At 43.3% G+C, this 27,614-nt stretch overlaps 1 protein-coding gene across 1 annotated transcript in view; it reads right to left on the bottom strand.

The window, feature by feature from the left end:
* Positions 1-131: 131 nt before the first annotated feature.
* LOC128711102 (TGF-beta receptor type-1) overlaps positions 132-27,614 on the bottom strand; it is a 67,005-nt gene continuing 39,522 nt past the window's right edge. Inside the window, exons 5-9 of the mRNA XM_053805965.1 lie at positions 26,543-26,688; positions 1,291-1,524; positions 980-1,213; positions 369-892; positions 132-293 (exon numbers count right to left, since the gene is read on the bottom strand). Coding sequence (XP_053661940.1) covers positions 132-293; positions 369-892; positions 980-1,213; positions 1,291-1,524; positions 26,543-26,688 — 1,300 coding nt within the window. The remainder of the gene's footprint in view (positions 294-368; positions 893-979; positions 1,214-1,290; positions 1,525-26,542; positions 26,689-27,614) is intronic.

The following is a 27,614-nucleotide window of genomic DNA, read 5'->3' as shown; positions in this document are numbered from 1 at the left end:
TGCTCATTCGTTTCTGTATTCGTTTCCATTTGCTGCTGTATCGCGCACCCACACGGGCGTTATTATGTTTAATAGTACGATTTTAAAAACAGTGTTTTCTCCTGTGGTTGGCCTGTGATCCTGCACGCGTTTTAGCGCAGATTCGCCAACGTTTTCTTGATCCTGAGGGCTGATAGACGGGCGGCTGGATGCTGATACCAGCATTCCTTCATCACCTTCGAGATTGCGTGCAGTGTTTCGCAGGCAATCCATCGGCTGGGTATGCTAGGACGTTGCTGATCCACACAGACTACCTGTAAACCGGGCATTAAAATATTGTTTAAGAAATAAACTTTAATAACTGGGTTAAACACCACAACTAAACACACCTTTCGCATTTCTTCAATGGTGGGATCTGGTTGCACCACATCGTAGAAAGGCAGCTGATACTCGTCGTAGATGCCGTCGACATTACACCGCCGGGCGATCTCCCACAGTACCAACCCCAGGGCGTACACGTCCGCCCGCTTGAACGAATCGAACTGATACACATTGATCGTTTCGTCCAGCACTTCCGGCGCCATGTAGCGCTTGGTACCGACACGATGCGTCGACGGTATATCAACCGTATCGGTGGCCACAATGTGACGCACCGCCAGCCCGAGATCTCCGATGCAGCACGTGAGGTTCGATTTGACCAGAATGTTCTTCGACTTTAGATCACGATGAGCGATCGCGGGTTTACCGCGCGTCCCGACAATATCCATGTGCAGATGGGCCAGTCCGGTCGCTATCGAGTACGCCATTTCCAGCATCGTGTCCGGATCGACGCAGCGTGCGGTGAGGAAATCGAACAGTGAACCATTCTCATGATAATCCGTTACCAGCCACAACTGTGTCCAGGTGCCATTATCTAAAATGATGCAAAACAACAAAAAAAAACAATATTGTAACTTGCTTTGCACATAGATTTTGCTCTTCGTCAATCACACAACCTCACCTTTGTTATCAGCAGCGATAAAGCCAAGAATGTTCTCATGGCGCAACATGATGGTCTGATAGATTTCGGCTTCCCGGAACCAGGAGCATTCCTCACGGCTGGAGAATATTTTCACGGCCACATTCTCGCCACGCCATCTACCGCGCCACACCTCACCGAAGCGCCCCTTGCCGATCACCTCGACCAGCTGTATCTGGCGAGCGATTGAGCGCTGCACCAACAATGGGAGTCCAGCTGCAAGGAAAGAGAACACCATTAGTCCTACCGTTCTCCAGCAAGTGCTTCATTCAAAGCACCAACAAGTTACATACCAGAGCCCGATCCGGATGTGGTCATCTCAATGAAATCCTGTATGGTGGTATGCCCGTTCAGGATCGGATAGCTTGCACCGCACACCGAATCTTCTGGCAGAATTTGCCGTGCGCCACTGTTACGCTTGCGGCGTCCGTAGAAGATCAGGAAGGTGACAAACACGACCAACAGCAAGATTATGATCACTGTCAGTGTGATGAATACCGAGCGTGATAGCTTTTCGTCCTCTTGGGCTGTTGCACACACAAACGCGCGCGTTTGCCAAATGCAAATCAATAGTGCGGTGCGATTGTGGACGGGTGTTGGTGGAGACGGTGGAATACATCGGCATCGGAAATGGGAAAAGTTTTATTAGAAATTGTTGCGAAAATAAAAACCAGTGTGCGTGGAAAGGATCATAACTATTCATATCCTTGGGGAGGAGAAGGAAAAGGATGATGGGGAGGGGTAAATAAAAAAAGGGAGGCAGTAGAAAATCATTTAATTTTGTCTGGCCCTCCGTAGCCTTCGCAGCCGAGGTCGTAGAATAGTTAAAACTTGCACGTTTTTTGTCATTCTTTATGGATGGGCGTAAATTGTTTCACATAATTTTGCTAACCTCATTGGATGGCGCTAGTAAAATTATGAACACACTTGCGAATACCGATCCCAGAAGACACAAGTTCTACAAAAAAAAAAAAAACAAAAAATCCCACACACACACACGCATAAACTAACTAACATAAAGCTACACAGCACAAGCAGATTACCACCTCAGTCCTGGTTAGAAGCGTATAGGAACACAGTACAGTGGCCCAATAGACGAAAGGCACAGACGACAAGCGAAAAAGTTGTGCAAATCCTATTCGAAGTTAGTGAAGCGTTAAAATAAAAACTAAACCCCTCGTAGCGGACGAAGGGCGGGCGAGATACAGGGCAAAACAAGCGGATTAGTATTATTCACGTGTTTTTACGACGGACAACGACCGTGACACCGACAGGACGACGATAACCACCATCACCGAAATTATACACCCAACAGTTAGTGACACACACACAAATACACGTACAAACACACACATGCAGACACACGCACGCACACATACACATTTGCACTTTCTTTTCTTCTCCGTTCCCGCATGCAAGTGGAACTCAATCAGAAGCTCATGCAGCAACAACAACAAAAAAAGCCATATTAGATGCGCTCAGGGAAGGCAATAGTTTCGAAAATAGATTAAAAACATGCATAAGCCGTTAATAGTAAAGCGTAAGTAACAGTGCAGGATGGGCCGGTTGCAATAAGAAGCACGGCCTCCAACGAACAAGCCATTTTTGTGTCAGAAAATACGTGTTGCGCAGAAAAAGAGCAATAAGTAAAAGTAGATAATGGATAGGTTGTTGGGTTGGAAAATTGTATTCACATTCTGTAGAACGCATTTTTCTCGTGCTTGCAACGAGAGTCCAATGTGCACTAGGTTGAAGCCGTGGGGACTAGGTTGAAGCCAAAAACATGAGGTGGCTGTGGGGGCTTCATCCATCACACACACACACAACACCCCTACACTGCAAAAGCTCTCCCCCTTGTTTGTTATGTTGGGTGGCAAAAAACAAAAAATAAAGGAGAAAAATAGGAAGGCAAACAGCATCAAGGAAATGCGGGTGAAAATTCACCCTTCAATGGAAGGGGTTGTGTGTGTGTGTGCGCTCGGAAAAGCGCAAACAGTAAAGTTTTCCCGCAAAATAGGAAAACAGTGCGTTGCAGCAGCAGTTGGGGAAGAATGTGATAAGCGTATACAGTGATGTGCACGCGAAATAAATTATTTATACAGTATGTTCTATAAACATATTTCTTGAACCTTCAGTGCTCGCCGTAAAACGTACCGTGCGTTCGCGCTTTTAAAACAATAAAAAAATATATATAATCGCTTCCAGTAAAAATAAAAATGCTAATATTTTCACCACCAACCTCCGCGTCATTTCACCCTGTCAAGGGTTGCAGAAGACGCAAGTAGTGCAACGCAAAAAAATAAAACAGGAAAACCGGCACACGGTACATGGTTGTGCTCTGGTACGATAGATAGTGTAAGCCTTTGCCCCGAAACTATCAACCGATGGGATGGGAACGATGCTGGGGCAGAGTTTTTCCAGCCAGCAAGGGTTGAGAAAAATCATTCTGACGCGTGAGCAAGCTGAAGAACGATTATCTGGCCATGGTTTGGAAAAATGTCGAAACCATCCCACTTCCGCACATCCCACACAACCCTCTCCCCAGTGCGGCGCAAAAGTGTTCGGAGTGGTTGGGTTTAATATTTATTCAGCATCTTATTTTTATAACCCATGCATGGTATGGCATAGGAAAAACCCCGGAAAGTTAACATCGTCGTACCGTTTTAGGCAAAACAAAAAAAAACAGGCGGTAAAGAAAGCAGCAATGGAAGTAAAAAGGCAAGCCACATATAAACTAATAAAACGAAGCGTGCATAAACAACATAAGGTTTTCCGTGGAACGCGCGCTAGTGGGCGCTGTGTTATGAAGGAACAGTTTTCCTGCTCATATATTTTCGATCTTTCTTCGCCATGGCGAAACGCGCGTAAACAAACGGATCCAAAATGGCGTAAATAAACCAGTTCCAGGAAGAACGTGAATAAAATCATGCTAAGCAGGAAGAATGAGAGTAAAAGATTGCTTTAATACAACACACAACAGAAAATAAAACATAACAACAGTACAAACAAACATTTAAACAAAAGAATAAAAAATGAAAAAAGCAAACATTTGATAACAAAAAAGAAAGAAAATAGAAAAGAACTTATAACAAAAGCTCGACATTAAAATAATACAAACATACACTTTCATAAAGGAAAATAAAAAGAACACTGAGAAAACTTTGTGTTAAACTTTCTTGGGAAACTCAATGCAAAGAAAGCTTAGAGAACGGGCACAAAACAAAATGTACGCCAATAAAATCGTACAGCAGCAATTTAACATCAAAAAGAAGGAAAACCGAGAGGCAAGTATACCGAATGTTCCAACAAAGAATATTCAAACACCATAAGAACTATCTTGCAAAGAAGAATCCCACTACAGTATCGCATTGTTTCATCAACAACATTATTAGCCCGCTTCCTGCCGATTTCACTCACCTTTTTTTTTCATAACATTCAACGGAGTGGAGAAGGGAAAAAAAACTTACTCCCAGCACGCACTCTCAACGTTCCCCCCACCCCCCCCACAAAACCCCACTCAATTACCCCGCGCTCGAATGAAGATGTAAGCTTTATGGCCGTCTGAGATTTCATCGAGTTGATGCTTAATATATATATTTTTTTTTTTTGTGGTCTTTTCCACAAGAAGGAAAAATTCCTCATCGCCAAGGCGCCGACAGCGACCGAAGACGGAAGACGGGCAAGTTATGGAAAGGAAATGAAGTGCTTTTCTTGTGAGCAGACTATTAGTTTCGTAAGCCTCATTAGCATATTCGAGCAGAGGTCAGAATTAGTTTGCCCTTTTCGGCTTTGTTCGATTTTTAGTGCTTTCGTCCACCCGACCTAGGGACGATTCTAGATGGATTCTTCGTAAAAGGATATGTACGAATTAGGCGTGAAGTTTAAGAAAAAGGTGCTTATTGTTGTATCTCTGTGCCATAGCTTCGATACGATTTTTTTCACCCAAAATAGTGATCTATTTGATTACATCATGCAGATGGTGTTTTATTGTTTTTCAGTATAATAAATTTGTTCATTTCTCGACAAAAAAATGAACAAAAAATTTAAGCAAAATTCTTCGGACATTACTAGCCCGACGCACCGTCTAAGATGAGCCCAAATACACACACGCACCTCTATTAATCATCATCAGACTTGGTTGAGATGCTCAAGCGCTCAGAACCTTGGAGCTTAGGAGCCGAATCTACTCATAGCATATAATTTTCTACGCTTTCCCCACTGGAAACAATCTCCACTCGGAAGTGACAAAATGGTGGAGAAAAAAAACGCGCGGCATCAAAAAAAAACCAGAACCAAGAGAACAGCACCTACTACGGAGCGTAGGAAGTCCATATGTCAGTATGTTTGTTCCTACCGGATGACTTGTGATTGATGTCTACTGGGGCTTACCACAAGACCTGTGGGTTTGGTGTTGTACGTGGACAACGCTTTTGTTTTTCTACGCTTTCCTCCATTTGCTGCTCGAAAGAAAGTAAGATAAATGATACACTAACAGCAACATGACACTCGTAGAGCCACCAGAGTATAAACACTTGCTACTTGAACCACACACCGTCAGCTCTTAGACGAGAAGTACAAAAACTTCCCAACTCCGCTTTAAGATGGGAGGAGAAATCTTACACAATGCTCCACCAGGATTATTCAACGTATTACGTCTACAGTTGCCTCACTAATGGGACACACTAACCCATAACCGGTAACGATGCCCAATTGCTGCCAGTGTCCACTGTTTGATTGGGTCCGTCTGGGAGAAAGAGACCGCTTAAAACATGCTTACATCAACATTAAAATATGCCACCATCAAGCGAAATACAGACACACGGTGTGACCACCGGTAAACTTCATAAATATGTCCCAAGTGAGAACGCTGTTTCCGTTCGAGTGACACCAAAAACAACTACGCACCAACTTTGTGTGGTCCACAGCCGAAAAACCGAGTAGTGGACATTACTAACAGTAAATAGGCATCATTAATAGCACGCTCTCCATCTCTCGACACACTTTTGCGTTTTGTTTTTGTGAGAAGTTAGATTAAGGAGCACAGAATTGACATTGAAAACCAACAACAAAAATGCTCCCAATGCGTCGCACATACAAGCGTGTGCACACACAAACACTCCAATACACGTGTAATGCGTGTGACACTTTTCTCTTCCGATGAATCGCGCGTTTAGCATAACGATTATGGGGTAACTTTTACAAACCTCGTTTTATGCCAAACTGCCCCAATCCAGCCACAAACCGAAGCCGCTTAAGGAAAAGTCGATCGAAAGAAGCAAAACACATACCATAAACTAATCCTCTTCCAATGGTGAGCAGCAAAAACAAAGCAATGGCTGCCGTTCAGCCACAGTAATAAGCACTTGTACGTACGGCAGGATCTGTAATTGCGCCTGAAGCTATGCAATTTAATACACTTTTGTGAAAAACATTTGACAGAAGGTGGGGCGTTTTTTAACCGAACCAAAAAAAAAGAATAAACAAATGACGACCATAATTATGTACGATTGTGTATTACCGTTTTGTGGTTAAATGAGATGATTGTTATAGGATTGGAAAACAAAAACACGCACCCACACAAAACCAGCACCACATTTACCCTTCAGTTGGGTGGAAATTACAATTCCTACTCGATTGCACTGAAATGCTCATTAATTTGCAAATATCCTTGGTTCGCATTCTCGAGCGACACCCGAACAAAACTATTCACGACAACCCATTAGTTTACCCCCAGCAGCAGTCGAATGGTCCATTATTTACCACAGGGCAGTTCCAGTGTATCCTGTCCCAAGCCAGCCATATTCCTCTTTCCACAGTGCGCCGCAAAGAAGAAACCTTCAGATAAATGATTACTTTCCCGTGTTGGCCAAATGTATCGATAAATAACAAACACGGATTTCGAATAAAACAAAACCCTCCCCCCAAGAAACAAAATCAACAACCCCTGAAAGGCAACGAAAGGGAAGCTGATTTTCGGCATGCTCGTAAACTCGATAAAATATTGTATGCGGTCAGGCCACTCTACGAACAACGAAAACGCGCATAACATGGGGCATTGTGTGTTTGTAAGGGTAAAAACGATGCAAGGTAAAGAAAAACATGTATACATCGAAACAGGTTCGTGTTACATGCAATCAAAACATGCATATGATTCTTGGGAACACGTGAATGATTGAAACAAATCCCAAAATGATCAGATTATATGTTGTACGATTATTTTTAACTGGCACTATCCGTTTTTCCCCTTCCCCAAAATGCTTGTGCAGACACAAATCAATCAATTTAAATTTTGCCTGCTTTTGAATGCATTCCACGAGTGGCATTGATATCCAATGGCCCCGTTAAGAAAAACCTACTTCTTCTGCAAAACCACCGGATCGTACCAGAAAAACAAAGCATCGGATGAACATTTTCGTGTCCAAGAATACTGTTTTGCTGTAGTAAAAAAAAAGCATAAGTCAATGCTATTTCCGAACGGCAAAGGTCGCCACGATCCGGATATCCCAATGCGGCTAACTGCACCGCCAAAATTCGTAGCGACGATAACCTTTTTGCTTCGTTCCTGGAAGGACACAATGTCGAATCCGCACACGCAAATATAAACCCGGGAAAAGAGCTTCCGATGACGGTTGCCGTTTTGCGCGGCTTCGAAGGTCCTCCTATCCGAGCCTAGACCGGGACGGGGGCTGAAGGGAGAAAGATGGGGTGGCCACCACTTCGCGGGGCCCCCAGTAGCATGACGCAAGTAAACCAACGATATTTATCTAGTTGATGAAGGCGACTGTGCCCGGTTGACGGTTATGGATTTATAGCGCATTGTTTGTAAGTTGTTGGGCAGCAAATTCCGTGGAATTGATTTCCCGCAGGATGGGTGGCTGGTGCCCAGCTGGTGCGGCCAGTGGGACACATCCATGAAGGTTTATCACCGATGGCAATGGATGGATCTCATTTCGTGGCCGGTTTCGCCTTCTTTCGGTGTTTATTCTTGGAACGCTTGGGCTGGTGGTGCGGGGAGGAGTTAGAGAAAGGGAGTTAAGGGTGGCAATACGCCCCCCCCCAGAATTGGAGTATGATTAAGGAGCAGAATAGCTTTAATGAATCCCAACTCCTCGATTATGGATGAACGACGCACACGCACAACACATACACACACTTACATACGCACGCACAAACACATCGCTTTCAAGTAGAAATGTAAATAAACGAGTACACATATAAAATTAAGACCGAATGCGGATTAAATACCTGGAATATGGTTTGACAGTTAAGTAGTTTGGACGTTACCAAGGATGCAGATGATGACTTCACCCCACCAACAACAGTAATGTCCCTATATCTTGTAGCCTATAGCAAGAACGATGACAGGACGATCACCAAACCAAACCCGACGATGTTTCGTACTTGCAACAAAACCACACTGATAGGGACAGAGAATAGAGACACACACACAGAGGACATGGTAGGCCCGTTATCCGTAACCAGCAAAAACAAAAAAAAAACAGTACATCAGTCCCCACCGATTATAGTTTCTTCATAATGCGACAACCACCGCAGGACATCCGGTCCCGCGTGAGAGACAGTGAGTGTGAGAAGTCCGGAAACCATCTGCCCATGCTCACCTGGCGCCAGATAGCTAAACACGATCTCCCGATTGCACAAGTCTTCCTTGCAACAACCCATCCAGTGTGGTTCGGTGGTAGTCTTCTGCCGGCACCAGAGAGGATCATGCTTCAGATTAAGCGCTTTACGTTCCACGCACCTACACGAGGGGGGAGCGATTTTGCACCCCGCACAGCACACACCGTCGTACAGGATTTGTAAGGAGGTGGGATTTTTGGTTTTTTTTTTGTTTGATGTCACCAAAGAGTGTGGTAGCCGGAAGCGACAGAGGAAGGCACGGGGCACAGCAAACAAACCACCGTTCCAGTGGCGAATGTGTTGAAGAGGTATGGATCGGAAAAATAAAGGGGAAATTTGGAAGTTTACTAGCTGCTTACTTAGGGGTGCGCGCTGTTGACCGCACACCCTTGCTGCACATCATGCACTACTGACCAGGAGTCCTACTGGACACCGAACTCTGAACGAGCTTACATTGCTATCAACCGCTACCATCCATCACCGTTCATGGAATAGGATGACTACCCATAGCACACAACAGGTACGTTGATGATGATGATGATGATGAAGATGAAAGTAGTTGATGATCTTTGCGCTGATCAATGAAGGCTAAGATGATCAAAAATGGTTGTTCAAGATGAGTCAAAGAGGAAAACAAAATCCAGATGAGTTACGAGCGTGATTTTTATAGCGGTTTTCCAAAAATCTTGTTAAGAGACTGTTTTTTCTTTTCGCCGAATCCATTCGTTTTCCTTGGAGAAATGGCCCATGATAAATGATGATGAAGGAAAGCGAGCTCCAAGCATTCGGTGCTTGGAAGGAGCCGAAGCGATAAGATAAATGCAGTCCGAAAAAGCCTCTTTGTGAAGTTTGAAGACTTGAGGGAAAGTTTGGCAATCAAATTAAACGGGGATAAGCGTCGCGAAAAGGACGAAGCACTCACGATCAATTAGAAGAAGCGAAAGAGTTACTTAACATTACGTTTTATCCGCGAAGGTAGCTTAACGTTATTAATGGATTTCATTGGGCTTTTGTGAGTTTTTGGGTGCCAAAAGCAACAAGAATTCGTCTTATTTTGTACGGTGCGAAATATTAATTTATCTGTAGCTGATATTAGCTGTAAGACACCTTGAGTGTTTAGAAATATAAGACACTAATCTGTTCTTGAGACATCTGATGCTTCGCATAAATTAGTCATTCACCAACTATAGCCGACTTCTGTACTGTAAAAGAGCTTCCCGCTTTATGGTCTCATTAAAATATTAAATACTCCCCCATCCCATTTCCATCCGCTTGATGTTGGCGGTTGCCTAAAACTATCATTAATAGAAAAAAACCCACACATGCAAAATTCCCCCCCCCCCTCCTCCTTCCTTCCCCCCTTCCAAAACAGTCGCTAATTAAAGTGTTTCAAAAAAGGTGCAACTTTATAGCAAACCTTTGCCGCTGTGTGTCTTGCCACGATGAGAAACACACAACCTAAGGCGAAAAACTTTGACTTCGATACGGTTCGAACACGGTCGCCTTCCTTTTCTCCGTGTGTAATGATGATGATGATGATCATGATGATTGCCATATTTGGCCATAAGCCCGCTGAAAAGCTTGTCGAATTCGGTGCACACTACCGCCACACCGAAGATACCGCACACCATCCGGCAGTGTTGTGCTTTGGCGGGATGACTATCGCCTACCAAAGTGGAAGAATCACTAGTGTACCACGCGCTTTCAACCAGCCGCCGCCGCACACCGTGTGGTCGGCGGGAGACTTCGACAACCGTAAACTATGGAAACAATTATGCTTGTTATGATGTTCGTTTGCTGCGCGTGGCTGCTTTTTTCTTATTGCCGATGGGCAAATTTCAATCATTGGCACGTGAGAAGCAAATTAGATGATTCTGACAAAAGACACCCGCCCTGGGGGTACTGTGCACTCCACTTTTACCCCCACGGGCGGGTCCGGAATTTTGCTGTGATGGAAGCATACCATTCCGGAGTGGAAGTTCTACGCTCAACAACAAAGACCCATCTGCTAGTGAAGCCTACGCTCAAAATACATTGCGTTTGCTTCTTGACTCGAATTGTTTTTTTTTTCGCGTCATCTAAATCTCATCACTTGCCAAAAGACTGGGGGTGCTGCTTTTGGCAGCAAAACTCGTTGCTTGTGCGGATGCCCATGTGCAAGAGGATCATGAAATTTATATGCGTGCAAATTATTTCGAATTTGAATTTTATAGCCAGAACGCCCTGAAATCACGCGCGGCTTGAAACAAATAGGCATGGTCCAGAACAAAACTGCTGCCGGTCGTGTGATGCAAGCGGGAGAGCGATACATTACAACGCAATTCCTTGCTGAATGACTGAACGAGCTTTGGAACGGGCGGTACCGATAGAGCGACGGTAATCGACAACCGGCACGGACACTAACCAACCAACCCACCGTGCATTATGCGAGAGCGTGACTATGACAGGGCTGAAACCGATTGGAACCGGTGATTTGGGCAAGGGGGAGATGTCGGTGGTCGATGTGGAACGCGCAACCGACCGGAAAGAAGCTCGGGATGCCGCTCGCCGAAGGTAGCTGACCGGTCTGAAGGGTAACGAGAACGAATTGAAAATTGAAATTACGAGAATCACTGCTGCCTCTGCTGGCGGTTCCCCAAACCGGCCGGTTGCTCTAGTGTCTTATCATATCGTTTGCTATCCCGACCGTGTGTGAGCATTCAAGTGTGATTCCCTACATTTCACATCCAATTTTGTGTTCGTTTCCTTACAAGTCTAGACATTTGGAGGGATTAGCTTTGAGATGCGCCACCAACTCCGAGAAGAATGTCAACAGAAATCAGCTTTTTTTTAACAGGAATGTGATCTAAAACGTTTAAGAACCCAACCCACTGTATTATTCATAACCTCGGGGATTCTGCCTGTCCAACTTAGATCTGGTTTTAGACCTCCTGTATACGAGCATATACCCCGCACAAGGCTCCATCTTCATGAGATCGAAACGAAAAGTCATCGCTCAGCAAAAATACGATAGACAAGCGTGTTTTTGAAGTGGTTTGAATGGCACCTTCTTGGTATTGTGTTCCTATTCTTCCGCAGACTCCATTAGAACTTCCACAGACGCACTCCTGTTCAATGAGAATGCATTAATGTGTTAGGAATCAGGCTCAGTACATTGCACCCAGGTACCGGACGATGATGTTTGCTAACTTTGTTTGTCGATCCGGCATTACATCAGCATAATTTCAAACAGCTTCGCCCAGTGAGCGACCGGCGATGGACGTCAGCATGATATTTGACGTTAGGTGATTCTTGGAACGCGAGTACTTGGGAACTGCAAGACTTCCTCAAATCCGATAACGCTCCCAACCTTAATCAGCTTATCGGTAGCTCTAGTCGGAGATTTTTTGTTTCTGTCTACGATAATGTTGCAAAAACTTCTCGCTACATCAAGGCTTTAATGTGCTATTAATCAGCTCACACTGTTGATCCTGTCAAACAAGTTTATAACGGATCATTAGACAGCAGCTGAAACTGGATCAGCGTTGCCGTCTGCTGCCATCGGCGATTGCAAGCTATCCGCACCGCTTAACGACCCGTTGACAAATGACCGGTTTTGATAAATGAGGTATCCGTCCGTATCTTCCCAATCGCGATTAAAGTAAAACAAGTTCCGGTGTCGATAGTGGCACCATGAGGACCTAAACCCTGCTCTACTGTCGTTCCTCCAGCAAATGCGTGTTGGCTCTTAAATGCAATATCTTCGCTTCAACATGTTGTTCGATAGCAATCGGAAGCAGCAAAACAACAATAAAAATGCACAAGAATGTCTGATTGGTAACGAGCAACATTTACGTAAGACCTTGACCATGTTTGGTAGATGCCAAAAGGCACTAACATCACCAGCTTCGGCACACTGTTTCATCAAACACCTTAGCGTACTCCACCGTACTGCTGGAGCGCCAGTGAACAGTACAAATAACGAGCTTTCTCATTGCGTTCTTTACATTGGCAAAGTCGAGCTTATGCATATCCAAAAGATGGTTCAATATATTGTTACTTAGTTTCCACATTTGAACCTAGCAAAGCAGGATGACACCGGTGTGCCAACATTCGTCTCGAAGCAAAGGAAATGCAACAGAGCAGCCGGCTCGATGTATTTGGGAGTTTACTTACGGGGAAAAGATCTAGCACTGTGCAAACCATCCGAGAAGAAATGGTGGAACTACACCCTTCTCTGTAATCTTTATCATTAATCTTTATTACCATTGTCTCCCGTATGCTCTCATGGGTTTAACCTTGCAGAAAGACGCAATGATGACATTCGTACGGACGACCTCTTGCGTCATCGCCCTGCACATCCCTCGGGAGGAGATCTCCGAGCGTAATGTGGTGAAAGTGAACGAAAAGAAAAATTACCATCAATAATCACCCGTTATACGCGCATTGGAGTCAACACCCCCTGGGGGAAGCGCAATTGCAGGTGGAAAGATAAACAAACAAACTGTTGGACATTATTTCAAGCTTGCTTTAGTCTCAGTCTCAACAGAGATATTTCATAGTTTCGGTTCATTTCTATTTCGTGTTGAGTTACGAGAAGCGTGTTACCATCGGTGTCTTGAATTACTGAGACATATTTTATTTTTAGAGCACAAATCGATCTAATAAATAAAACAACCTACACGACGCATACTTAGCCAGAAACTAAATACAGTCAAGTCTCTCTAAACTGCAAGCTGAAGAGTTCGCTATTTTAGAGAGACTTGCAGCTTTGGGAAACAAAAACACTTGGATGCCAATGGCAAAAGTATTAAATCATACTATGTAAACGCAGCCATCCCGAGCTGTCATTGGCAAACCCCAAAACACGACTACCTCGCAGAGGCATTAGTGTACAAAAATCTTGTGCAGCTTAGAGAAAGTGATGTTCTTGCGAGACTTTGCAGCTTTGAGAGACATACAATGTATTGAAAATAAAGGGACTGTCAAAAATGTTCATCTTAGCGAGACTTGCTATCTTTGAGAGATACTATCTTAGAGAGATTAGACTGTAATTCTTGACATAGATTAGAAGAACCAAGAATATTCGATTGATTATGATGTGTAAAAAATTGTGAAACGAGAAATGATATTAATGTTATCTTGCATCTCTAATGTATCTCAAATCAATTGCGGAGTTGAATTAATAACTTGAATCTCTTCAAGCTTGACCAACGTTCAACAACAAACCAGACATCGACTGACAAGATCGAGCGCATCTCGTTCCTCCTGGCCCAAACGGTTTGCACAGAAGATGATCTCACATCACATTTATTGATTTTTATCATCGCCATAGCTTATTACTGTTATTGCCATTATCGTCGTCATCGTCAACATTAATCGATTTCAATACGACCGCTGCCGCTACTTCTTCTTAGCCGAGAAGAGATACGCCTGCGCAAACTGTATGCATGCGCATCGTCTCTGCTTTAACACCGACCCCCTCTGCGGTCTGGTTGCGTGCCATTTATACCGTGGCAACGGCGACGACGACGGTGACGATCGGGCAACTGTATCGTTAATTTTTATCACACGGCAATTTTTACTTCACTCCTTATTTATGCCCATCGATTTTGGGAGGGGGAGGTCACCCCAACTTTGCATACACTCTTTGCCTGCAGTAGCGCGCCGGAATGGTCCCATCGTAGCCACAACAAAACGACCGGAAAGGAGTGTGTGCTCGATGAAATAAGGAACGATTTGGCGAGACCACCCTGGAAAAGGTGCTTGAGAGGTGGTTTAAAGGTCCACGAGCAGGAAATTGATGGTATTGGTCGAATGTTCGTTTGTTCCATTTTTGGTTCCTTACGTGGGGTCTTGGTTTTATATTATTGCTAATTGTGGTATGCTTCTTACAGAAGGCAATTGGATCACTCTATTACATTGACCAAAAAAAGCCTTTAAAGGGTAGCTCAGCTTCCATAAAGTTCCAATGTCTAACAGAGCATATTTGCTGCTTTCAACAAAAAAAAAGATCCTGAAAGTGAAACATTCAACTCCACCCATCCATTTTCTTCTCGATCCTGTATGACCGATCGCCAGCGATACATATGTCGTGTGGAGAAACAAAAAGCCAAATCCTTAACACACAAAAGATGGGGGCGTTTTGCGGGCGTCAGCTTGCAGACCAAAAAAAAAAGGGCGACGTGTGACGATGATGGGTAGCGCATCCGTATAAAAACAGAGCTGCAATGGAAGTCGGCAGTAACTAATAGGTGAAGTTCTGAAGGGTTTTGGCTTTGTAGAATCTTTTTTTTAGCGTTCAAATCAAGAAAATTAAGAGTTTGTGACCTTTTTTTTCCCCCCTCATCTGGTTTGGAGGTCTTTGACATATTAGACGTAACGTTCTCTTTTGGCATATAACTTTTCCAAACGATTTAGGATAGATAAAAGGTTTGTCATACAAAAAACTTTCTTTTTACCGGTTAATGATAGCACGGGGCAGATGTTGCTGTCGTATCCGAACTCGGAATGAATTTCGTCTATGCGATTGACGCATCCAATTTCCCTCCTACCATTGCCACTAGCAGTTGGATTGTACGGCAAGGTCAAATCAATACACTTCGAGTGAAGAAAGTTGCTCGATTTTCGTGTTTTGAGCAACATTTGGAGGAACATATCAATTTGTAGCCATATTTCTGCAGCCCGTTATCAAACTACATATGAAAAAAACCTTGTAAAAAGGCTCCCTGTAAGAGCCCAATAAATGATTGAAGTGCAAGATAGGGGAAAAAAATCCCTTATCCAAACAAATCCTTTCACGATCGGTGTTGGTATAGGATCAAGATAAGTAATTTCCCACCGGTCGGCTACGGTCGTGTGAAACAAATTTCTTTTCGACTGCCCAACACCAACGGGAGACCGATTATCGTTGTGCCCAAGAAGATTGCCGCTCAAAGTCAAACTCGAAGTCGATGCTGTTCGGCTTAACAACCACCCCCCTCGTCCGGAAAAGTGTTGGTGGAATGGAAAGTTTCCTCATTTTTTTTAAAGTGCTTGCCAAAACGAACAGGCAAAACCCATTGCTACTGATGGACGGAATGGAAATGAACTACCGATCGGTCCAATCGTTCTAAGTCCCACCCCCAAGGTTGCAACAAAGACGACTGGCAGTTACCAAGCACGAAAGTCAAGTCGAAAACACTAAAGTAAACTCTTCTATACTCAACCCCCCTATATATACACACACATATATATATATATATTCAGAGCGGAAAACATACTTTCTGGGAATAAAGAAAACCGGACGTACCGGAAAGCTCCCGGCTTAACTCGGGTTAATTGAATCAACGATGGCTCGATTTGATAAGAGATTCTGATCACGCATTTTCATCACTGCCGTGAAGTTTTCCGGCTTCGGAAAGGCAGGCAGGATGGGGGTGCGGAAGAGTTCGCTTTCTTATGAGCTTGTTCCTTTCTCCCCCTTTTTTCACTTTCTTCGATACCATGTTTCAACATTGACGAAATGGAAACCGCACTAGGTAGGTGAGCACTATTAGGGATGGTTTGGGGCTGCGGCAAGAACAAGGAAACCGTCTCTTGTGCCCTGCTTGTTCCACCGAAAAGAGCAAACTTCTACCCCGCTTATTCTAGGTACTTCTGCGTGTGGTTTGTACTGCGGCACGCCGTTAATACCGCAGAACAACGCACGACTTCACATCGTTCCGGGCCGGTGACGGAGAGCACGAGAGCGAGGGAACGTGCCGTGCCCAGCACCGTAGGTCGCAATGACTCAACAAGCAGCTAACGAGATACCACTTTGGAATTAGAAGATACTCGACAACACGGCTACCACTCTCGCTGGGGGCTAACATTTACCGTCCGGCTTCGCAGGGTGTTAGCCCCGCCGGGTCTGGTGGGGGATGTGTACCGAAAATTGTCTCCAAAATTTAAACTCGATTTCAAATTGAATGAGTTTCCAGCAGGATTTTGATACCGGCAAAACCACCACCATAACACCCCCCAAAAACGTCATCGCCAGCGCTGTGGCTTGCGTTGTTGACTTTTAAGGATTCCTGGGCACGCGAATCGGACACGCGAACTGAGTCCATTGCTCCAACACAGAATGGGAGGACAATTTCACACAAAAAAATAACCACAAAAGTTACTGTCGGCCGCGGTACTTGCCCGTCTTGGGAGGGAAAGGTGGAAAGTTTGGTTTGGGACAGAGACACCACCGCAGCAATCGTTATTTGCTTCCCCGGGCTGGTTGCCCGATTGGACGACCTAAACAATTGAGTTAGCACCCGGAGGAACAAAGAAGTTTACGCCTGCAACTATCCCAAGGTGGTTTGAGAGGTTCTCTTAATGAACAACTCAATTGAACGTAATCTTTGATATTTGTTTTGAAATCAGTTAACATCGTATTGGACAGTTCAGTTTGTATGCAAATTTATCCCAATGACAATCCCAACTGAAAATAATTCGTGATAAATTTAAAAAAAATATATGTTGAGATCAATCTTCAATAGAACGTGTTTGCTGTAACTCTTGTGCATACTTAAACCAAGGTTAATATGTCCATCATCATGTGTTGCAAGAGTTTAATTAAAATTCAAAGAGACAAATCACATCCAAAGACCACCGGCTGGAAATAAAAAAGGATGCACATAAAACCCTAACAACTTCCTAAGTGCTAACCATTGTTTTGTCTATTTCATGATATTGCCCTTTCGAAGACCAGTCTACGACTGCGAGCGACCGTACGGAACGGATACTCTAATATATGCTCTAAGCCAGCAAAAGCTAACCTAAGAGAGTATCTTTAAAAAAAAAAAAAGAAAAACACACTCAAAGTGCCCCTAGTGCGATTTGATGCATCCGGAGAAGGATTCGCATTGTAGCCAAAAGAAGATTCTACCATTCACCACACACAGGCCACAAGACACGCCAGAACCTGCTTCTATTTGCCAGGCGGTCGTCCGTGGGTGTTATTTGCACGAATCTTTCCTTCACGTGTTTGGTGTTTGGACATATCCGGCGTGACGTGCCGCAGTCGTTTACCCGGTGTGGATGAACCACCGTCTAGGATGGGTCTTACTTAAATGCACCTTTTCACATGGCTGGACCAGCAACACATCGACCTAGCCATTGTGTGTCTGTGTTGTGCATCGAAAAATTGCAACCAAGGTGGTTGAGAAAGGAAATTTCATTAGCCGTCCATTTCATTTCGGCCACCAATCGTAACAGTCTTGCCTCTTGTTGAGCTGTTTGCTGTTCCCAAGAAAGCTACCCAAAGTTCGTTTCCTTGGAGCAGAAGTTGATCCTGTTGCAGGGTGGGAAACATTTATGTACGTACCATCCCCACAGAAGCCAGGTACAAAAAGCCAAGCGAACAAATGTCAGGATCTTCAAAGATCTCCTCTTACAGACTTATTGCCCCTTCCGTGAGTTACCCGAACGGGCGGACGGTAGACCGCCGAGTTGCTCGGCAAGACATGCTAATTAAATTTCTTGCACTAGAGCTGCTGCGAGCCTCGAGACAGGAGGATCAGGCATTTTGATACGCTTTATTGCGCTTCCTTTAACTTTTATTCTACCTACAACCGCCGGTACACTTTCCATCGGTGGGCACGCAGACCATTTTGCTCGATAAGACCTGTCGACCAGACCTAATGGATAAGGATCGGACGAAGCGCTGGGTTACAACAGCGAGTCCTAAAAATGGTTCACGTTTAGCTCTCGTATTTTACTGCACCGGTCAAACCGGGAACCGAGCGAGCCATGGGTAAAGCGGGAAGGCGAAGTACATAAAACACAAAGCAGCAACACCCGAAAGGTAATGTGACACCTTTGTGTTGATTTAATTAACTTCGGACCATTACATGACCGGGATTGCCGGGAAGAAGATGGAAGGGTGTAATTCGGGAACTTACCGAGTCCACCCCGGGAAAACTACCCACCTTTGCCAGAGGGATCAATGCCAAAGTAACGGCCGACTGAAAGCGAAAAGCCGTTGGCAGTGGGGAGGTTTGTTCCTGTTTTATGGTCGATTTTCGACCCTCCCAAAAAAATAAATCCCCCCAAACCATCCCAGGATGAACCTGAATTCTCACTGACATCCCGACTTTGTTGGGGAAGATTTAGAAAAGTTGATGCTGCCCTTTGAACATTCGCACCGGATCACCACCAACAAATGCGGCAAACGGGAAGTCATAAAATATCTTTCTGATGGGTCACTCTCATAAAATGGAGCCCCGTATCCGAGTGCCTCCGGGGAGTTTGGGTGCGTGTGGTACCGGATGTGGGAAAAAAGGTGTCAATGATCTCTCTCTCTCTTTTTCACCAGTGCCAGGAACAGCCGGTGTCGTCCACAGGGAGGTGCTGATGTTTTTTTGTGTGCTATTCGTCCATGCCACTAATAACGAACATTATGGGTGGCTTTGCGGAGATGGGTTATCTGCGAACACGAAACTAAATCCGGGCGTTCGGAACAGCCGCGACTAGCTTAATCGTGCCCGGGAGGTTATTTCTGCGGTCTCTTCCGCTGTTTGGGGCGTCGGTTAATACGATCCCAGCATCAACAACGCATTTAATGGACCCTCTCGAACGCTTCTTGGAAGCGACAAAAGGAGCGATATAAATAAAGAGTTAGTTGGTGTGATCCTGGAACCAACAGCACACTTCATATCTCTCGTGTAAGGCATAACAACATCGCACACTAGCATCGTTCAGCTAAGGATTCCTGCTTCGCGACGACCGTGTCATTCAATATCGCCATCATCGAGCGAGGATAACACATTAATGGAAGATTTTTCGGAATGATATTTTCGGTTTCACGCTGCAAATGGGTCCGCTGGATTGCGCATTTCGGTAACCACGGCTACCCCCAAAAACCCCACCGACCGAATGTCGTCGCGAGAGTAGTTTTGATGGGCTGTGATGGGTTTCAGCTTTATCTGGTTTGGTGTCAGTTTTACACTTTGGTAACAATTTATCTTCGCCTGTCGCTACGGTACGAAGGAAATTATACCTCCCAACCAAGGAAGACACACACCCGACGGACCTGGCGCGTTTGTGGACATATTTTCGAAAAATAACAGTAGAATCGGGCCCACACGTTCGTCGCCTACGGTTTGTCTTTTGTGTGCTGCAATGGTCCAACTTCGTACGGTCCCGCCAATGGCACATTCCTCCAAATCGAGAACGCATTGCCGTGCAATATCCTTCTAAACGCAAAAAAAACAGCGGAGGATACAGTGTCAGATTACGGTCTGAAAACTTTCCTTGTGTACCGATCGCTTACCGCCAAGACACAACCGCCGGATAAACCTGCTGTTGCTCCTACACTTTCTGGTGACGATGCGGCGTGTGTGTGTGTTCGCTTTTGCGTTTTATCATGTGAAAACTCAGCCCGCAATTATTTTCTTTTTTTCGTTTTTTTTTTGCGTTTTCTTGCGAGTTGCGAAAAACTTTCACCAGGGGGGGCTTCAAAAAGATTGGAGCATTTTTTTGTTGTTGTTGTAATGGTAGCACAGATTTGGTTCCAAACTCCAACAAAAGCCGCAGAACATTCCATTTGAAAAACGATTCAAACAACAACAACAAAACCTATAAATAAATTGCTAATCGGTTGGTGTACCAAATCGAAACATTTCGTGGGACGGCTAAAGCGCGCTGAAGAGAACCGGCATACATTTAAAAGTTGGACTAAACAAAGATCGTAAGATAAAATCTTCGTTTAGGATCCATGCTAATTAAATCCGAAAATTTGTTCGATACTATTAACCTGCTAGCAGAAATTGATCGTCACCATTCTTTATCGCAGATGATATCGTAAAGCTTGCAGTTGATTTCCAAACCATTCATCCTGGCTAATCCAGACGACAAGACATTTTATTTCTCACTCGGCATGGATGCATCGTAGCGTGTGATTTCGCTTAAAATTAACGGACCCATAAACCAGACACCAATTAACCAGACACCAATATCCTCGTTACCAGACCCACAAACCCGTGAACTCTGCTTCCCTGTTGAACAATTTCGATTACGAGAATTCTCGTTAGAAACAAAACTTTACAAGCGTTCTTTTTTTTTACCCACTTCATTTGATGTGACACAGCTCAGCTTCACAGAGGGCAACAAGAGCAGAATTAAATAATGCTACTGAAACAACACTTCACCCAGGCCGGCTGGAGCAGGGGAGTAAACAATCATCAACCAATGACGGAGGTGTGGGTGTGTTTGGTGCTTGTGTAAATGGAAGAACGAAAATTGACCATTAAAACAAGCGCTCAGTTTGAAGTTTTATCTACCCGCTACATGAAGCTTCATCCGGTACGTCACACCCTTGCTTCCTGGAATGACTTCTTCAAACAAAACGCACACGCACACACCCACACAGGAACCAAAAATAGAGAAAAAAAAGAAACATCTACACCCTAGGTCAACTTCCTCGCCCAGCTGTCCCAGAGTGGAGAGGAGTCCTTCTGGATGCACGTAGCCATTTTCGTTTCACAGCCACTTTTACGATTGTGTGCCCGTCATAAAAGCATCGGGACAGTGCACACCAGACACCAGTGCCGTCACCACGGTTCCACAATACTGGCTTCTGGAGTTGAATGCTAGCGCCAAAACATCATTATCGCAACCAACACCGAAACTCCCCCCCGACACACACACAGTTCAAAACATCCACTTCGACTTCAATGAACAAATTGCACTTTATGTCCGTCCGCTCTAGCCACGCACGTGTTCGGCGGATAAAGGGCACGCACAGCCGAACTCATAAACGCGGATACACGCGAAAGGTTATCCATCTTCGCCGAGGTTAAGATCCGGTTCGGGAACACATTCCACCCCGAAACCCCGAAATGGAAAGGGTTCTTTAAATGTTCTTCTAATGTTTATATGTGTTTCTGCCGAAATTACTGCGAACAGTTTATTACCCACGACGCGTTACATTTCGATGCTTTTCGTGTCGTTGTTTTTAACATTTCGCAACACTGCCTTGGCGCCGTTGGCCGAAAGAACGCTTGGGTTTTAAATATTAAAATAGCTGTAAACTGTTTACCCACACTTCTTTGTTGTCAGGTTTATACACATCCAACGGTATCCGACTGACACGATCGTAGCCACAGCCCCATATTCACGATCGTTCCTTAATCTGTTATCTTGCTTGGGACACCGAATTCTACCAGGCACGGCATTTCCAGGATGACAATCTCAAAAAGTTATTTAAAAAGTACAGAACGAAATCACCATTTACCCTATTTCCGGTCAAAGTGCAAAGAGAAAAAAAAACGCCTCAACACAACAATCTGACAAAGAAAGTACCTTTTTTCAGCCACACAAAGTGCTATCAGGGGAGTTTGTCCCTTTTAGACTTTTTAGGAGCGTTCAAGAGGACACAGCATAACGAAGAGACTAAATCGAATCGAATGGGTTATATCTTGCACGAGAACGCAAACGCACGTCGTCTTTCACCCCGATCGTGACGGTTTCTAACGGTGCCTGACAATAGCAGACAGTTGTAGGTAGAAACTCTAGGCGGAAAGTATTTTTCCTTGTGTCACGGTGGCTTCACAGATGAAAAAGGTAGGAGGGATATGTTTTCGCAATTTTTGTTTTCACCATTTCACTTATCTTCAGTGCAAACGCGACACAAAAAAAAGGAAATCCACGAATTACGAACCTGTTGGAAAGGAGGTTTTTCTGCTTATAAACACAAGGTGGGCATCCTTCGGTAAATATTTCTTTTATTTTATAACTTACTCTATATACAAAACGATCGTGCTCTTTCAGAATCACCGTATTGATAAAAGCGGAAGTCTTTAAAGCGATCTTCATCCAGACAGCCAATCAAAACGAAAAAAAGCGGGGAAAAAAAATCCCAAAATCAAACAACATTCAACCCGATTCATCTCAGGCGCAAGACGGGCACATCACTGGATGAAATAGGTTTTCCAGATAGAAATCCAGAAAAAAAAGTACGGAACCCTTTTCCACGATGGAACCCACGACCGGAATTCGCAGTGAACGCTTGCCTATCAAATTACCGAACCATCGATGCGATATCTCCTGCGTGACCAGAAACGCCAACAGGGATCGGTCGGAAACGGGCAAGGAAACAACCAGACATTGGCGTGTTTTCAACCGGCGTTCCCAATCATCACCGTCCTATCTCTCTGTCAACATTCAACCGACCGTTCGGCACAGGTATTTTAATTCAGTTCCGTTCGCCCGTCCGTTCGTTTGTGTCCGTTCTTGGTCGGTAATCTGCGGCATCGCTTGGGGGTGTCGATAACGATAAGCAACGCCAATGGAATGCACAAGCAGGTGATCCCAAAACCTCGCACAAAACGTACAGAAAGAGAAAGCGATGAACTGAGCGACCCTAGAGAAAGAGATAAACGAAACAAAACAACGGTCAAGTGAAAAAGCGAGAATGTTCGTTCATGTTTCTGTGTACTGGTATGGTATTTTTGATCGAGAAATGGAGACGCCTGGTCATTTTTAAGATCAACTTCTTGAACACATATTTGCATCAACAGAAGCTTGGAACGAACACGCGATCGTAAAAAAATGATCAACAATCTTTAGAAATTTTAATAATTTTCATATTTGAACAGTGTACACTTTTAGGCTGCTTCTATTCCATCTATTCAATATTCTTCTTTGTCGGAATAAAGCCAACGACAATTTCTATCATAATCAAAAGAATGTTATGTTCATGACCACCATTTGTCTCACCGTGAAAATCCGATTCGACCGCCACCTGTACAGGTGTCACTAACACAACAACAGGGCGAGTGTAAAATTCTTTATTTTAAGAGCATTCCTAATCAACGATAAATATTTAAGAAGTTTAGTTACAGTAATTCGATTAAATTATTCAACACCGCCTGATGGAAAAAGGAACGTAGTAAAACGTTTTCCCATCGTCCTTTTTTCGCCCAAAAACTTTTTTTTATCCCCTCGCCACATTTTCTCCGTTCCAGTCCAATCGAATCAACCGTAGCATCATGAACGGACCAATGGCTAGGGGTAGAATCAAATTTCGAATTCATTGCTGACCTCCTTTATCGGTAAGTGTACTTTGGCTTCATTTACCGAATTCAACACCCATCTTAACCTCGCTCTAATCCGCAACAAGCACATGCCGGTCAGGAATTGCCAAAATGGGGTATCAAACGCCCAAAACCAAACGTAGTCGCACGGTTGTTATCGGAAATGGGACGTAGCGGTGGGCTAGACTTTATCTTTCCATTAAGATTCAACTTCATTTTAGAGCGGTGAAATAAAAAGGCTCATTTGTGCTAGGCCAATTATTAGTGCCACAAGTTGCTTGGAGCCAGATAGATTCTAATACGGCTTAACATTGTAAAAATATGACTTTATTATTCGGTTAAATAGAATATCAGTTAGCTTTAGGCATTATAAGTATAGTTAATGTTTGTGCTGAAAATAACTCGCTGAATCTCTTGCGATTCTTTGACAAGAACGAACGAACTGGGTTCGTTAAAAAGAGTAGACGGTTATTTTTTCAAAGCTTAAAGAAAGAGTTGGATAAAATAACATTTACTATAATACAAAAAGAACGAAAGAACCGCGGTTTGCGATTCGTTCTTTTTTTTAGAAAGAACTGGGTCGTTCCAGTTCACCTAGAATAACGGTAATGCGCATCTCTAAGATCAAATCATCTAATAATAAAGAGGGTGAAGAAATTTTCAAAATGTAAAAAACACTCTACACCTAATCATGCAATATTTTCAAGCTGGCATTTCATTCAAATAACAAACAGCGTACTAGGAAGTAAAAGCGAAAGATTTGTACAAGCGAAACGGCGAAAACGGTTATCGAAGGAAAATGCAAAGAAAGGGAAAGCTAAAATGCAACAACAAAACGAACAATTTACTGCATTCCGGAGAGAAACTTTTTACAATAATCATAAACACACTGTATGCAAACTAACGATAGAGTAGAGGAAAATTAGCACAAGCATAGATACAGTAGGAGAGATAGAAATTTTTCACTGCTTAACCGTCGCTTTCTGGTCAGAGCAATATCATACGCGAGGTAAAAAAAAAACATTTAAATTAGTACACTGTACAACGATACACCACTTTGCGAATTAGATACGGTAGACACATATAAGAGTAAGCAACAAGATCAACAAGCTGTTCGTTATGCGAAGTTTATCTGGTATTTGTTCTCACTATTCTGCGTGGCATAACCAACGCCAGAATCGGTGTGTATGGGAGTTTTTGGAAAATTTTGGATCTATATTACAACACGAAAACTATAGCTTGTCGTGGGATAATCGTTCCCATTTCAATTCTACGACATCTTCTACTGCCATTGCAATTAAACGAAAAACGAATATGGGAAACGGAATACGAACTAAAACATCACTGCAGGAAATTTAAGTTAAAAATGAACGGTTCCAAATGTACCTGGTGTAGGCAGTGTTAGGAGTTTGTTATTATTGCAGAAGTCAGTGGAACAACACTCGATCATGAAGGAGGTACTCTTTTCCTTTGAGGTTAGACAACTCAGGGGCAACCGATCGGCCAGGTCGTACTTTTTCGTCTTACAGCTATTCCGCCACGATACCGAATCGCATGATGGGGGTGTGGGGTTGAGGTTCACAGTTGGTGGTGGTTGGTGATGGTGATGATGGAAATCATGATGCCATACACGTCGTTGCAGTGATTGTGGAGCAATGGCGTGTGTTTGCGGATCAAAAACCACGAACAATTATGTTTATCATTTAGTTGGACGAATTTAATGACACAACGCATTGCAAGGGGAAGAGAGAGAGAAAAAAGGGGAGAGAAAAGAATAAGAGTATAGTTATGTTATGAGCACATGGAACAACAAGTGATAGTGTGATAACAATACTTCAGATCGTTTTCGGGATACTATATTTCGTTTAAAATCGTAGTACAAAAAGGGACACAAGGGATGTATGTAAGACGCTTTCTTCAAAATTCTAAACATTTGACGAAGAATTCCAAGGACCACAGCACAGCAGCAAGGAGACTCGCGGAGAATTTGTCAGAAAATTGAATTAAAAAAAAAAAACATATAACTTGACAAACAAAAAAAGAACAGGAAAACACTTCTGCAACCAACAAAAACAACGACAAAAATCAATTAACATATTCTTTTGGGAGTAAAAACAGTAACAGTGCTAAATGGGGGCGCGTTACATAATAGTAAACAAATGTAATAAGCAACGATAAATAGGAACAGATAGAAATTTTGGAAGTACTAGCGTCAATAGCTGTAAACATGAAGAAAACATAACAAAATTAGTGTTTCAAACTTAAAACGAAAGAGAAACGCAAGGAAAAAGAAATTTAGATAATAAAATAAACGTGATAAAACAAAACAAAGTTCATTCAAGACCGAGCACAAACAAAAGCTAACTTTGATGGATTAGACAACTCAAAACGTTTTAGCTACTTGTACGTAATCGGTGGAGGTGTTGGTGATGGTGGTAGTTTGGATTATGTCAAGTTCCTTCATAAGCAAATAAGGAACAAATCAAACGTCAACAGTTTCGTATTGTTTCCGTAGGTCAAATGCTACACTTTAAACCTGTTGATTTAATTAGTGGGAAAGTTATGCGAAATGTGATAGTTTTAAAAACGAAAAACAACATAAACGCGTGATGTTAATGTTACTTCAACTGAACTCAAAGAATAAGCAACCAAAAAGGCACAAAAAAAAAACAGAATGGGTTTTGTTTTTATACCAAACTTTCAAAATGAAACAGAAACAAAATATGAAAAAAATAACATTATTAATTCGTATCGAAAACAGCAACAAAAAACAAAAAAGATATTATAACGAAAAATCAAAACACAATCAAAAACAACAAAAGAAAACAAAACGTAACATAAGAAAACTAAAGAAGTAAAAACAAAGTAGACCAAAGCGCACCTTCCACCATTGGCGTCGCGGGTTTGAGAGACAAATTACACAAGTCGGGTCCGTAGCAACAGTAGTGATCGTTTGGCGTACCATCCGTCTTATTACGGCACCAGTTCCAGGTAAATGGACCGAGATGGTCCTTCAGATCGAAGCACCTTCAGGAAAGATTGTGAGCGAAATTAGCATTATTCTACTGTCAGTACATGTGCAGTTGTTCACGTTGGGTTAATGGTATTCAATCAGTCGTTCACTTCGTGTGCAGGTCGTTGAGATGTAATTTACCATTCAAATTTCGGAAGCTCGCATTAAGGACGATTTGCCTACATGAAATAGTTGTTGCCTTTTAGTACAGCACATAAACAGCTTCCATCCGGTTCAAGCACAGCTTTGACAGCAACGCAAATATACATTTGCAAAATTCTGCGAATCGACGGTTGCACCCTGCCCACACACACTAAAAACATGTCCCGCAAAGAACCCACATGGTTCAAAACATTTATTTCTGTACCCAGAAACATCCAACCATCGGGTGTACACATTATGTGTGGCTTCCATTTCAAAAATCAAAATCTATGCAAAGCTACAAGCACACACACACACACAAACGATTTCAAATACGTTTGAAATCGCTGAAAATGAATCAAACAAATGGAATATATTTACTGTGTTCGCCGCATTTCAGATCGAAATCTCATTACCAATCATCAAAGGTTGCGCCCGTGTACGGACACGGGCAAATAATGAGCCAGAACAATTTTCCGGGGAAATGTTGCATAAAAGGAATCCATTCATATTTCATATTGCTTCAGAATGGCACAAATGGATCTAATTTGATTTATTTCTAATTCACGGTGGAACATCAAGCTCTACGAAAAACTGTTTTGATTTGCAATTTGCTGTTGCATCACCACCACACAACAACTGCTGCAATTACATGCTATCATTTGTTGATGGTTTTGAGAACATGGCAGAATCCCAACCGCCATTAACTTCCAATTAATTTAATGTCATAACTATCATAAACATAAACAGTGGTCAAGCGAGTAAACATGCAAACACTTTTACCAGCGCATGTAACGAT

Source organism: Anopheles marshallii, chromosome 3 (genome assembly GCF_943734725.1).
Source record: "Anopheles marshallii chromosome 3, idAnoMarsDA_429_01, whole genome shotgun sequence".
NCBI classification, from domain to species: Eukaryota; Metazoa; Arthropoda; class Insecta; order Diptera; family Culicidae; genus Anopheles; species Anopheles marshallii.
This window is presented reverse-complemented; position numbering and strand designations above follow the sequence as displayed.